Here is a 15,193-nt window from a genome sequence, read left to right as displayed (position 1 = left end):
ATATATATATATATATATATATATATATATATATATATATATATATATATATATATATATATATATATATATCCATTGTCCACCATAATTCTGTTAAAGTTTAAATGGAAATTTGGATTTCTGCAAATCTCTTAAAATAGTTTGTCTGGACCCTCTCCAGTGTGAATCCACATAAAGTATGGTCTATATACTAAACTCCTTAAAGTATTTACTCTAAGGTATACTAATGAACATGTACTATGGCATACTATGTTAATACATAGGCCTATTTAAGTCATTGTGTTTGATTTAAGCACAAGTTGAATTGCAGCATATTCACAATATGGCTAAAGGTTTGTGAACACTGACATCTGTATGTAGTTCTTCCGCAAACTGTTTCCACAAAGTTTGAAGTACTTGTCAAGAATGTCTTGGTATGAAGCATTACAATTTCCCTTCACAGGAACTAAGAAGCTCAAACCTGCACTAGCATGAAGGTACCCATGTGCACAAAGTGAGCTCCATGAAGAAATGGTTTGATGAGTTGTGTGTAAGAACTCTTGGATCCCTGAGCTGAACCCCAGTGAACACTGCTTTTGTGGTTTGTATCGTGGCTGTGGTAAATTCTAAAATTTGCCAAATCCTTCCCAAATATGTTCAATTCAATTCAATTCAAGTTTATTTGTATAGCGCTTTTTACAATGGGCTTCGTCTCAAAGCAGCTTTACAGAACATAAACATAGAACAGAAGTTAAACATATGGAGAAAAAATCATTAATATAGTAAAAAATTAAGATATATATATAGTTCACAGTGTGTGTGTATGTATGTATTTATTTATCCCCAATGAGCAAGTCTGAGGTGACTCAGGCAGCAGTGGCAAGGAAAAACTCCCTTAAATTGGTAAGGAAGAAACCTTGAGAGGAACCAGACTCAAAGGGGAACCCAACCTCATATGGGTGGCACTGGGGGTGTGATTACAAATATACAGTCAAACAAGAGTTGAATTGGTGTAAAGATCTGTAGATGTCTCAGGATTTTCATAGAGTCAGCCTCATCACAGTGGAGGTCCAAAATCTTCATTGCATGGAAGACGATCGGATCTGGTACAATGTCTGAATGCCTCGGGATGGGTAGAAAGAGAGAAGCAGTGTAGAGGGATTAACATATTTGCTGATCATAAAAAAGGTGCAAGTCTAAAGTATTGGTGCATAATTTTATGGGATGTATTATGTGTGTGTGTATACGCCTGACTAAAGAGGTGAGTTTTTAATCTGCTTTTGAACTGGGAAAGTGTGTCTGAGCCCCGAACACTATCAGGAAGACTATTCCAAAGTTTGGGAGCTAAATAAGAAAATACTCTACCAGAAGTCCTGAGTTTTGTGATCTCAGAGAGCGTGAAGGATTGTAACGTGTTAGAAGACTACATTTACATTACATTTACATTTACAGCATTTGGCAGACGCCCTTATCCAGAGCGACGTACATAAGTGCTTAAATTTCTAACATTGAATACATTAATGCTGGTTCACTAGGTTACATACTTAAGATACCATGAGTTTAAAACATTTGTTCAAAGTTACAATGAAAAAGTGTCAAAGGTTTTTTTTTTTTAAATGCAAAAGATAAGGAAAGAAGTGCTAGTTGAAGTGGTTCCTGAATAAGTAGCTTATTTATAGTTATAGTTAGCTTATATTTTTCCGCTTGAAAATAGCCAGTGACTCAGCTGTCCGGACCTCTAGGGGAAGTTCATTCCACCACCTTGGTGCCAGAACAGAGAAGAGTCTTGTAGTATACTTGCCTCTTACCCTGAGAGATGGTGGAACCAGTCGAGCAGTGCTGGTAGATCGGAGGTTGTGGGGTGCAGTGCGAGGAATGATGAGGGCTTTGAGGTAAGAGGGAGACTAGTTAGATACATGGGATCTAAACCATTAAGAGCCTTGTAGGTAAGTAGCAGCAGTTTGTAATCAATTCTAAACTTAACAGGTAGCCAGTGTAGAGATGATAAAATTGGGGTTATATGGTCATACTTTCTTGTCTTAGTGAGAACTCTGGCAGCTGCATTTTGGACTAACTGTAACCTATTTATTAAAGATGCAGGAGAACCACCAAGTAATGCATTACAATAGTCCAGTCTAGAGGTCATGAATGCATGAACTAGCTTCTCAGAATCAGATACAGACAGGATGTTTCTCAGCTTTGCAATATTTCTAAGGTGGAAGAAGGCTGTTTTTGTGGTATGGGCGATATGATTTTCAAAAGACAGGTTGCTGTCTAGTATAACACCCAGGTCTTTCACTGTCGAGCTACTAGTAACAGTACATCCCTCTAAGTGAAAGTTAAATTGTGAAAGTTTCTGTGTACTGGTTTTTGGGCCTGTAGCGATTTTGGCTCGCGAAGCAAGGTAAATATTTATAAGTAACTATAACGTGTTATAGTGACTTCTAAATATTTTAACCTAAGTTGAAATTAACGGTACTGGAATTAAGGTTACGCTTATTTGGTCTGTTCTTCCGGCGAACAGGCCGTGTACCTTTATTAATTCTATGAAGGCGGTATCTTCCCGGCCAAGAAAGATTCGCTTTCCTTTTACTGTATACCGTAATTTAAATTAAATTAACTCAATAGAGCATGTAGTTCAGACCCGATGTTGCAGGTACCTTAATTTGTGAGCGAGACTCAGAGACAAATCACCTGTGGCTCAAAATTATGACATTTAATGAATGAGACAAACACAACATAAAACTAACTACACAAACAAACAAAAGAAATAGGGAAAATGAAGATGAAAATAAAATAAAACAAAAGAAATTAAAATCGGGGAAAGGGAGGAAGAGACTGGAAAGAAAAACTAGAGAAAGGAAGGAAAGGAATGGCAAGCTTAGACTCAAAAATTAATCACACCCTAACTGGGAAATCGTCACAGAAACTTAAATTCACCTTAAGATTCAATGAAAGATTCCTACTTAAAATTACGCATCTAAATTGGTTGGTAAAGGAAACGGTTACTTGCATTGGCTTACTGAACAAGAGTCCGGATGCAACAGAGAGATCTCTGAAAAGTCAGTGGGGTCAGACGTTCTTCCAAGTTCTCCTGAAGATCAGAGCAGTTGTCGTTCTTGGAAGTGAAGCTTACTGGAACTTCTTTGAAGGAAGATGGAGTCGTCTCCAAGCTTTTCCGAAAGTCTGACCACGGATTAGTGGTGTTTGTGACAATTTAATGGTCACGAACTCCACCCATCTTTGGGAAGATGACCAATACTTCGGTCAGGATTTTGAAGGGAAAAACTCCCTTTGTTTCAGGTGTCTGTGGGCGTGGTTTAGCTATCAAACTTTTAGATGACTTTAAAGTTTGATCCAGGGTGTATTAAGATGGTATTGCGCCTTTCGTGCTCAAATAAAATACACCAGTGCTTGAAAAATGAGTAACCGATAATTTTGTGGTCCTTTGGATACTAAACATGAAGGGTAATGACGGTATGAAGGCAGCGGTACATTACATACATAGATCATTAATCAAGGCAAAGATAAAGGCAAAGAAACAAAAATGAAACATAAACAAGATGCACTTTCATTAGGGAAGTAAAAAGAAAACGATAGCTTCGTATACATTCTGACATAAGACCTTAAAATGGCATACAGGATTAGAACAGGTATACATTAACATGCTATGATCAGTAAGATATGATGATAGAGTATAACGGATTTTAAAATACAATGTTGTTTTCTGACACATGAATAAAATACACCCTTGTCAGGAAATTAAGGAGCAAATAATTTTAAGTCAGGCAAGCCTTAAAAGAAGAAACACATTACAAAAAGGGTTATAATGAGAACCTTAGAGTACCTTATCTTGGGTTTTATTAGTAAACGGAATGTCTCATTGTGTTGTGTGTGTGTGTGTGTGTGTGTGTGTGTGTGTGTGTGTGTGTGTGTGTGTGTGTGTGTGTGTTCTGTTTGCTGGCCCCAATGAGCCGCATGGGGTTATCTGGTCTTTGTGGAGACTCCAGACATTCGGGAGCCAGGTGTGGGTGTAAAACTGGGTTGCTCATCGGTTAATTGAGGAGTAGATGTTGAAATTTAGGGTGCCTGGGACATGAAATCTAAAATGACTGGTACAAGACACTACAGCCTATAAGTAATATTTCTGTCTTATCAAAGTTTAACAACAGAAAATTACAACTCATCCAGTCGTTTATCTCTCTAAGGCATTGAGTTAATTTGGACGCTTTGGCTATTTCATCAGGTTTTGATGAGATATATACAGTAACTGTGTATCGTCAGCATAGCAGTGGAAACTAATCCCATGTCTTCTAATGATGTTCCCTAATGGAAGCATGTATATTGAGAAAAGCAGAGGTCGTAGAACTGATCCTTGAGGGACCCCATGATTAACTGGTAATAAACTGTAGGATTCACCATTTAATTCCACAAAATGGTATCGATCAGACAGGTAGGATCTAAACCAACTTAAAGCCTGTCCATGAATACCTGTGTAATTTGTAAGCGATCTAGGAGAATGTTGTGATCTATAGTGTCGAATGCAGCACTAAGGTCAAGTAGAACTAATAGTGACATACAGTCTTGGTCCGAAGCTAAGAACAAGTCATTTGTAACTTTAACAAGTGCTGTTTCTGTGCTATGATGGGGCCTGAAACCTGACTGAAACTCTTCAAAGATATTGTTCTCATGTAAGAAGGAGCTCAGTTGAACAGACACAACCTTTTCTAGTACTTTAGACATAAATGGAAGATGTGAAATAGGTCTGTAATGTGATAGTACATTTGGATGTAAATTAGGTTTCTTAATGAGTGGCCTAATGATTGCCAACCAATATGTGGAGGTTATTATTACAGCAAAGGAGTTACAAACCCTGAAATGGGTTGTTGACAAAACACACATGAATGTCATGGTCAGGTGTCCACATTCTTTTGCATCAGACAACAGCTTTGTTGCCCCTTCCTCTGTCTCTCTCTAATCACTTACTTTCTCAATGACAAATGACAGGCCTCACTGTGCCAACTGCTGCTATATTTCCCTAGTGAAAACACTAACACCATGACCAAAAGGGCATACTGTAGTGGCATGCACTCTCACTTTCTCACCCAATCCATTTCTCTTTACCTTTTAGTCTTTCTTCATCTCTTCTCTAAATTTCACAGCAGCCCTGCAGGTGCCTAAATCGTTCCTGAAACACTTATTTTTACCTCACAGAAGATTGTTTTGGTAATTATATGTATCATATTTAAATTTGATCAATTCCTCCATGGGACTGCAGTCTCATGTGGACAAGGTTTTTGGCATTTAAAATCTTCCTCAGAGAGTGGAATGCATAGTCCTTTAATGCATTTTATTCAAAATAGAATTCATGCATACATACTGTAGCAAGGGCAGACAAGTAAAATCAAACAAAAATATTCATAATAATAAACAGGAAATATGGAACAAAGAAAATAAGGCTTTAGACTTAAGCCTATATTTCCTGGTTTTATAGGTTTTATATGACCTTATTAAATCAATATTATAAAATTTTTATTTTAGCATGAAAGGAAAATGCCATGAGGCAAACTTAGAAATTAGGAGCGGAATTCATTAATAATAACGATAATCACTACTTTTATTATTTTATTATTTTAACTCCTAATATCATTACTACTACTACTGCTACTACTAATACTATTATTATTATTATTATTATTATTATTATCAACAACAACAACAACAACAACAATAATAATAATAATAATAATAATAATAATAATAATAATAATAATAATAATAACACTGACATATTTGAATGAATCAATGAATATATGATATTCGATGACTCAGATGAATTATAACATAGTAAAGAAAATAGTAAATGATCTTACTTTTTGAATAAAACAGCAGGAGGCTTGGAATGAAAAGAAAAAAGCAAACAAAAGTAAACACAGTAAAAGCTTTGAGTAAGATGTGTAGATGTGTAGAGTAGATGAATAATAATGCAGTGGAAGAAAGCATAACACAGCAGAAAAAGAAAGTAAATGGAAAGTAAAAGAAAGCAACAAAATGTATTCAAGAATTAATTGTTTATTATTGTTTATTTTATAACATGATCACAGTGAGTTTTTACTGTTCTTAGCTGACTTTAGTGATATTAGTCTTCAGTGGATGTGAGTTTTCTACATTTCCTTGTTGAAAATTTGTAAAAGAAATAGCATTTAGATAATAATTCTAATAATGTTAATAATATGTCTAGCTGACTCTGGTATATCTGGTAATTAACAAGCCAGTTTAAAACTTTTTATATAAGCATAAACATAGACTTAGCTTACATTTACAGCATTTAGCAGACACCCTTATCCAGAGCGACTTACTTTTTATTATTATTATTATTATTATTATTATTATTATTATTATTATTATTATTATTATTATTATCTCATTTTTATACAACTGAGCAATTAAGGGTTAAGGGCCTTGCTCAGGGGCCAGCAGTGGCAGTTTGGTGGATGTAGGAATCAAACTCACAACCTTCTTAACCACATCCTTTATAACATGATCACAAGCTTAACGTAAGCCTGTGAATACAGAGTAGTGTATAAAAATATTATAAATTATTTTTGATTGATTTATCAATAATTCACAATGTACCATTTTTTGCCATTCCGTTAACAATGGACATCCATAATTGTAGAACACCTTCTCTGATTGTTGACTGTTGGACCGCATACAATGAAAAGTCCATGTCCACCACTGAATAAGTGTGGTGAATTGATTTTGGAAGCCAGTGGGCGAGGGTGCTCTGTTGTTGGCTATTGACAGACATGTGGAAGTAAAGCTCAAGAAAGTAAAAGACATTTTTGCAGCAAAAGGGCTAAGCAAAGCATTTTACAGATTCACAGTGGCATGAGAATAGCAGTTACAACTATCTTAAATAATCAATCAAATTGGTGATATTATTGGCACTCCATTCATAGGTGAAATGATTGTGACATAACATATGGTGTATACTGTACCACTGGAGATCATAATTCTTGACAAAACTAGTTCTTTCTTTTTTGCTTGGTCTGGCTACAAAGTCTTGGTGGGAATAAAACAGAGGAGACAGCAGCTTCTAATCAGAGGTTATACCTTGCTTTTTCACATTCGACTACAGAGATGTTAAGCAGAGCAAGACATTTAGCCGGGAAGTAATGAATGGATGAAAATGGATGTGCTTCAACAGACCTACTGAATTTCTAACTATTCCAACATTGGTCAAGTCAATTTCTTTCTCTATTTCTTCTCTATCCCTCTCTAACTGTCTATGCTCTATTTTATGCATCATTTTGTTTTGACTGTATGGCAGAAGATAGATTGTCTACTCCTTTCTTTCTCTTGTTTTTTTTCTTCCTCTCTCTCTCTTCCTGCTCTCATTCTGTCTTGCTCACTCTCTCTTTCTTCCTTTTCCCACCTCACTCCTCTCGGGAGGCAGCATGCTGAGAAGCAATCTTCTTCAGCAGGTGATTGCTTGGTGAATATTTATAAAGAGAACAGACAGAGTAGAGAGATGGGAGAGAGAGAGAGAGAGAGAGAGAGAGAGAGAGAGAGAGAGAGAGAGAGAGAGAGAGAGAGAGAGAGAGAGAGAGCCTCGCACCATTTACAACTTCAGGTGTTTTTCTGCCATATAAAGAGTTCAATTTTTCACACATAAATTCAGGAAAAATGAAAAGCATTTCAAACATGGAAATATGCACTCGTGCTTTAAGGACATTTATCCATTAGAACTGTTATTGAAGCATTTATAAATTCTCCTCTCTGAGCCCTGTGCATGTACTCTGTTCAGTTTAATTATATCCCTTAAGATAACACATCAATTAAACCAAAGAGTTTTGCAACGCCAGCCATGTGCAGAATTACCCCAATAAATAGCCATTAAACATGCATAATTGACAATTAGTGCAATGGTGGGGGTAAGATTATGGCATTTTCGTGACCTGGCATTGATTTCTCCCATTACCAATGCTGGCGTGAAAAATGACCTGTCACAATGCATAAAAACGGCCATGGTTCTGGATAATAGAATTAAAGAGGAAACAGTGGGAGTAGAAAGAAAGTTAAACCATGTCCACAATGAATGCCCTGAGAATGCAGTGGGAGTGTGAAGGAGAAGTTTTAAGATACTTGTTTCCTTACATAATGAATCAGTGTGCTTTCATATGCATATGCAGAACTTAGTCTGTTTGAATCGAACCCTGGGGTGTTTTCTACCTCAATGTAGTTCTTTTAGTTCTTTTAGCACAGTGTATGAAACAAAAATAAACTGTCAGCTAAATCTCTGCAGTTTCAAGTGAAGTCAAGCATGAATTGATTACAGTGTGGAAGTTATTTGACCCCAAATCAGACAAAATAGAAGAAGAGAATCAAAGATTGTCATGTATTTTGGGGTTGCATAGATCATTTGTAGATGTGAGCTGCTACAAAGTACAAACTAATCTAAATGATGGAAATGTATTTTTGTGAAAAGAATTATAGAAAATATTAACTCTTATGCTTTATATATATATATATATATATATATATATATATATATATATATATATATATATATATATATATATATATCATTTATTCAGTGCTGGCTCTGTCTTCTCTATGATCTAATTTTGTGGGTTTTTTGCACACCTGCTAAAGCTTTGTTTTCTTTTTTACATTAAAAAAACTTAAGAATTAATTTCACTTTGTTTCAAACAGAACAAATAGACTAATATATGTGAATGGGCCACGAGTTTTTGAGTTATTGTTGGTGGAACAGTATGAACTCCATGCATATAAATTTGGTACTCCATATACAAAATGATAGCATAAAAAGCTGTAGATTTTCAGTAACCAGAAACTCTTGATTTAAGATCATGCCGTACTTTTATTATTTCATAAAGTACTTTGAATGCACCCTGTATTCAATGACAGTGCTCATTCTTCAGTGACTCTTTGCTTTGTACCATTTGCAAAACTCATTTGAAAAAAATCGTTTTGCTGCAATAAAGGATTTTATAAAAATCCATCTAAGTGATGAGTGTGATGCTTTTAAGGAAACGAGGAATGTGATTTTTGAAATAAAGCCTTTCTTTTCTGCATAGTAATCTGAGAAAGTGCACTGAGATTATAAGTATTCATTATATCTGTATGAGTTATGCTGAAACAGAAAAGCTCACAGTTTTAGTGCCAGCACTATGTCATGCATATAAGTGTATGTGAATTGAATTTGTCTGCACTCATACTACAGTGCTTTACTATTCTGGCATATGGTAGTAAAGCTGCAGGATATGGGGGAAAAATGTAATGTTATTATAGAATATATATGTAAGTAAAAGGTTTACAAATCCGTATCTTTTTTGTGGCAGTTTTTTTTTTTTTTTTTTTGTGGCACCCAGTAAACTCAACTAAAATGTGTAATAGGATTAATAGTGTAATAGGTGGGTATGTTAGTAGTGAAACTAAACACTTTAATTCAAAAGCAGAGTGCATTAGGTACAATATTATTTCTACTGTGTGTCGGTGTGCTGGTCAAGAGGGTTAAGCAGAAGCTCTAAAATCTCATTTCACTTCCTGTTTTTTTTTTTTGTTGTTGTTTTGTTTTTGCATTGCATTGAATAAGCAAATGTTTTTTTTTTTTTTTGAATGAGTGAATGCTTTCTTTCCAAAATCTTGCCAATTACAGCACCGAAAAAAGTTTTGAGCCATTTCATTGTTGCCTGACTTGATTTTGTCTAAATCCATATTTTTTTGGAAACCACATTGTGTTTGACACATTGATATTTTGATATACGACTGACATGTCACTGCAAAAAACTCTTTTAAACTTGGGACATCAATAATTATGAGTTACACTGACACAAATGCACGTACATTAATTAGCTCTCACCATTCCAGGTTGGTTGCTGTCACATAATAGTTAACTGGCAATGATAAAAATAGGACAAAATAAAAATAAAGTACAGAAAATAGCCAAAAGTCAAACCACACAGTATATGCAAAATTAAGGTGGTACGTTAGCAGAATCACAAATAAAGTGCAACAATATTAATATTTATATTTATTTACCAAAATAGACTTGAAGGTAAGGCAGGATCCAAAGAGCAGTTAGAGGTTAAAGAACTGTTTAAACCTCTAGAGACCCAACTATGACAGTTAGGTGGTTCTGAGATTTGCTTTCACAACATCCTGAAGAGTCCAAATATAGCTATTTTACTCTTGACAGCATTTTAATTACTGGACCCTAAAAAAAGCTAAACTCAGTTTTCAGTAATGTGAATCTACAGTATAGTAAACGGTGGCAATGAGCTGCAATGAAACTATTAAAAGTCATTTTAATAAAACTGGTTTTGAGTTTTAACCACTTTCATTCTGTGGTATTTAACAAAGCTCATTTCTGTCTCTCTCACTTTTTTTTCTCATTGCAATGCAGTCTCAGTACATACACTCTCGCACTACTAGTGGTACCCTCTTTCCCACACGTTTTTTTTTTTTCTTTTGACACAATGACAAATTGGTTTCATTCTCAAAGCTCATTCACCTCTTGCCTTTCAAATTAAATATAAAACAAGAGAAGGAAACATTGTGCCTTTTCACTAGAAACCTTGAACATGACACATATGCACAGTGTGTGAGTTCTGGACTACCAAGATCTTTATTGAGTGTGTTTTTAGTACAATATTTCTCAGAAAGTTACAGTTACAAACTCTGACATACTCATCACAATAAACAGGTTTTAACTATACAGAGACACAAAGCTGGAAATGAAGGGCATTTCCTTTAAATCTATATATACATAAACGTGGGAACGTGTGTCCATGCCATGCTTCTAGTGTCCACTTCACCTCTCTCTCTCTCTCTCTCTCTCTCTCTCTCTCTCTCTCTCTCTCTCTCTCTCTTTCTCTCAAACATGCTCTTTTCCTTACTGTATTTGTGTACAAGGACATTGTATCTGTGTTCCAGACAGTAGTTTTAATCTCATGCACACACACCTCCACACACAGCCTTACACCCAGACACCAAATCCAGCATTTGCGAGTGTGTGCGAGCCGTGCAGGAACATACAGATGTGACATGCTTTGCTCCGCTGTTGGCAGGCTAAAAAAGAAACTGGTATAAGGGAAAAAACTGCACAGAATTATGTGTGTGTTACACTTCAAGCAAAGTGATAGAATTAAAATAAAAGCAGCAAATCCCAGTGTAACACACATTCTCTTGGACATGGACACATTTGCTGGACACGAGATGAATCTCCTCGAGGAGAGACTCATCACTGCCATCTTTTTTCTTTGTGTAATTTTTTTTCTTTGGTAATAAGGAGAAAGGATCAGAATAAGGAGGAAAGGTCTGGAACAAGATATGATAAGAACAGAGAAACACACGCTTTCATGTCTATGGATTGTATAGACAGACCTAAAGGGACATTCTGGCAAAAATGAAAAATCATCTATTTCTTCTATTATTTTTTGCCACTTCATTTGTATTTACTACAAATGAAATATTCAAATGAATCTTGGCTTTAAGGCTACATTCTGCTTGAAATTCCTTAGATTATATGATGTATTTCATTAATACAAGCTGAGTATTGGTAGAGATAGAACACTGTAGCCAGAAGATACAACAGAACAGCAATATAAACCCTAGTGATATAATACTCTGCTACTCTTTCTATCTAGAATATTAAAATATTAAATAACAGGAAATAATATTAAACAACATTTTATGCCAGAATACCCCTTTACATTTACAAAGCTGATCAGTTAATACTAATTAAAACACACCACTGATTGCTTTTCAGGTTACCACCAGATACTGTACGTACATTCACCTGATTTAAATAGTTTGCAGCTCATTCATGATTTAAATGAATGTTTTATGTTGCTAAAATCTTTTTAGACTCAATAAAATATTCAGTGTTTGATGCAGGTTGTATTGAATGTGACATAATTAAGAACACATTTGTCAGATTTGTGTATTTCTATTTTAATTAGTAAATCGATCTTTCGTCAACCGACTGTCCAACCATTGGCTCATCCTTCCATCCAAAGATTCAACCATCCATCAAAACATCCACTGCCAGGCATCTATCCATTGCCCATCCATCTATCCAACATACCAAACATCCACTCATTCTTTCTTTCTTTTACTTATCCATCCATCATTCTATATATCTTTCATTCTATACTTAGTCTGTGCCATCCAGAAGTGCAACAGTAGCCCCCACTCTCACTTCTCAGTGACAAAGAAATCCCTGTCCATTTTTCTGGAACTGAAAGAAGGAGCAGAAGAAGAATAGGAAGAAGAAGAAGCAGAAGAAGAATAGGAAGAAGAAGAAGCAGAAGAAGAAGAAAAAGAAGAAGAAGAAGAAGAAGAAGAAGAAGAAGAAGAAGAAGAAGAAGAAGAAGAAGAAGAAGGTGATCTCTAAACAAACATGCATTGATTGGTAACACACAGTTCTGTGAAAGCTCTCTCTGTATTTTCATAACCCTCACTACTCCTAATAATAAATGTTCACAAGAGAAGAAAAGAAATAAGAGCATAAGGAGAGAGACCGAGAGAGAGAAATTTTGCTTTCAAACCCTCACCCTGAATCTTTTGCTCATTAATTTCCAAACTAGAATAATGCTTCTTTCTTCATCTCAAGCCGGCGGAATATGACCCTCTTGCCCACCCCATCAATAGTAAGCAAGGTCTTGCTACTTTCATAGGGCTCACCGTGGCAACCAAAAAAGAGAGAGCAGGACATAGGCTAAAGCCTTTGTGTGTGTGTGTGTGTGTGTGTGTGTGTGTGTGTGTGTGTGTGTGTGTGTGTGTGTGTGTGTGTGTGTGTGTGTGTGTGTGTGTGTGTGTGTGTGTGTGTGTGTGTGTGAGAGAGAGAGAGAGAGAGAGAGAGAGAGAGAGAGAGAGAGAGAGATCACTTTCAGGAGAATGTGTTCACTGATAGGGCACTGGGCATCTGTTAGCAAAGGTTCGTGCAGATGTACAGCATAGCCAAAGATGACCAGTCACTCTTTGCACGAGACTGATGTCAGGGACCTTGTGCACTAAGTGTAACAATGCTATCTGAACACATATGGTGCTTCCTGCCCTACACAATAATTGTGTGAATATGTGCTTGTGTGTGTGTGAGAGAGAGAGACTCATGTTGATCATCCTAGCACTAGCTGACTATACTGTATGCTCATCAGATAATTGTACATGTAAACACTTGATTAGCGACTTTTGAAGACCCTGTTTCGAAGACGAACATTAGTACAGCATATCTAACAGTGCAATAACACTAACATGGACATACCAGAGAGTTTAGGTAGTGAACACACACACACACACACACACAAACGCGCACACACAGAGCTGTCCAACCACTCCAACACAAACGAACAGGAAAAACTCAGAGAGGATTATAAAGAAAGGAAAAGAGAAGGAAGAAGAAGAAGAAGAAGAAGAAGAAGAAGAAGAAGAAGAAGAAGAAGAAGAAGAAGAAGAAGAAGAAGAAGAAGAAGAAGAAGAAGAAGAACTGTACAAATTTTAAATGTTCATCAGCATGGAAACCTTCACAATATACATTGTCCAGTTTGGTAGCCTGAAGGTTTTGTTTGCTTTACCCTACATGTTATTTATACACAATTAAAATCACATTTCTACAGTGTTTGGCTCCAAGACAGCCACACATCTTTGAAGCAAATTCCGTTTGGGCTCCATTTAATTTCCCTACTGTAGCTTGACTACATTAAATCCCTTTTCTTGGGAGTCTACCATGAGTCCAGTATTACCCCAACAATGCACACTGTGCCCAAAACACAAGCAGGAGAAAAGTATGCACATATGTATCTGTTAGAAAGCACCTTCAATATGAAGGTTTACTCCAGAGATATATTCATATTTATTTAAAGATATACACAGGCCGTTCAAGATGTCCTTTGGCAAAGCCGGCTGTCAGGTAGTGATGCTGGGAAGCAGAAGACTACGAGGTATAGCTGTATTTTGTTTCAACAGAAAAGAAAATAATTATATAACAGCAACCAATAAAAGTGCATCAGGAGGTGCTTTTTTTCCTTTGTAGTAGATCCTCAGTTGCACTCACAGTTTTAGAAAAAGAAAAGAATCAGCAGGGTGAATCTTGAGCAAATTGAAAGGGGTGGAAAAATAAGTACCCTTTTTTCTTGATATTAGAAATGGAATGTTTTTGCTTGAACAATAATAGCTGGATGGATATCCTGTATGTACAGCCAGAGACAGATTGATGGACAGACAGACAGGTATCCCTGTTTTGTTCTCTCTTTACACAAATGTAGTGTGTATCAGGACGTGTGTCTCTTTATCAGATCAGAATGATCGTCTCAACCCTGGCGCGCTCCGATGTGCCAGTGCTCACCCGCTCCTGCAAGCTGAGTAGGATGCCTGGCCCGTCGACTGGCGCCTGCTGTAGTCATGCCAGTGCTGTGGGAGACTGACACTGATTCATCTGCATGGTCTGCACGTTGCTCAGGATCTTCTTCTGGTGGCCGGCCAGAGTCACACCTATCCTCAACAAGTCTCTGTCAGAAAGAAAGGAGATACAACAATAAATATATAAAAAAGCTGGATCCATTGATGCCCATATCCAGAGCATGAAGTCTCTATCAATGCAAAAATTTAATTGATTCTATTCATATTTTATATATTTTTACCATTTTAAGCATTAATGTGATTTTTCCTTACTATATTGGCATTAAACTGTATATAATGCTATTCATACATTTCTACTGTAAATACACTCACTAATTTATGAACATATGTGCACTGGCTCGTTCATGCAATCAGCCAATCATGTGGCAGCAGTTCAATGCAAACGGTTACACTGATATGGGTCAAGTGCTTCATTAAATGCTCTTATCAAATATCAGAATGCCAAGAACAACACGAAGTTGACATCCGATCTGTCAACACTGTAGGTGGAAATGCTATGACTCTGATTGGACAACTGCACTTTACAAACATACTGAGCAGAAAAGCATCACTGAATGCTGAAGTCAGACCTTGAGGATTTGTGTATTAAAAGAGAGCTTAACTATATCAGGGCCTGGGATTGAGTTATATATGAACATACAGTAAAGGGAAAAGCAATTGAAGACAAAGACAGATAGGTATCTGTATTTAAACTTAAACATGGAAAGAGTTGGTGTAAGTTTTGCGATAATGATTTGCGATAGTGATAATACTGACAAAAATCTGT

The 15,193-nt window shown here is 36.2% G+C and overlaps 1 protein-coding gene across 4 annotated transcripts in view; it reads right to left on the bottom strand.

Moving 5' to 3' along the window:
* Nucleotides 1-10,610: 10,610 nt before the first annotated feature.
* Nucleotides 10,611-15,193, bottom strand: part of LOC113640647 (ephrin type-B receptor 1-B) — a 315,649-nt gene continuing 311,066 nt past the window's right edge. For all 4 annotated transcript variants that reach the window (XM_027143223.2, XM_027143225.2, XM_027143227.2 and 1 more), the window contains one exon: nt 10,611-14,516. In XM_027143223.2, the coding sequence (XP_026999024.1) occupies nt 14,408-14,516 (109 nt within the window). In that variant the 3' untranslated portion in view covers nt 10,611-14,407. The remainder of the gene's footprint in view (nt 14,517-15,193) is intronic.

The sequence above is a fragment of the Tachysurus fulvidraco genome, chromosome 22 (genome assembly GCF_022655615.1).
Source record: "Tachysurus fulvidraco isolate hzauxx_2018 chromosome 22, HZAU_PFXX_2.0, whole genome shotgun sequence".
In the NCBI taxonomy this organism is placed as follows: domain Eukaryota; kingdom Metazoa; phylum Chordata; class Actinopteri; order Siluriformes; family Bagridae; genus Tachysurus; species Tachysurus fulvidraco.
This window is presented reverse-complemented; position numbering and strand designations above follow the sequence as displayed.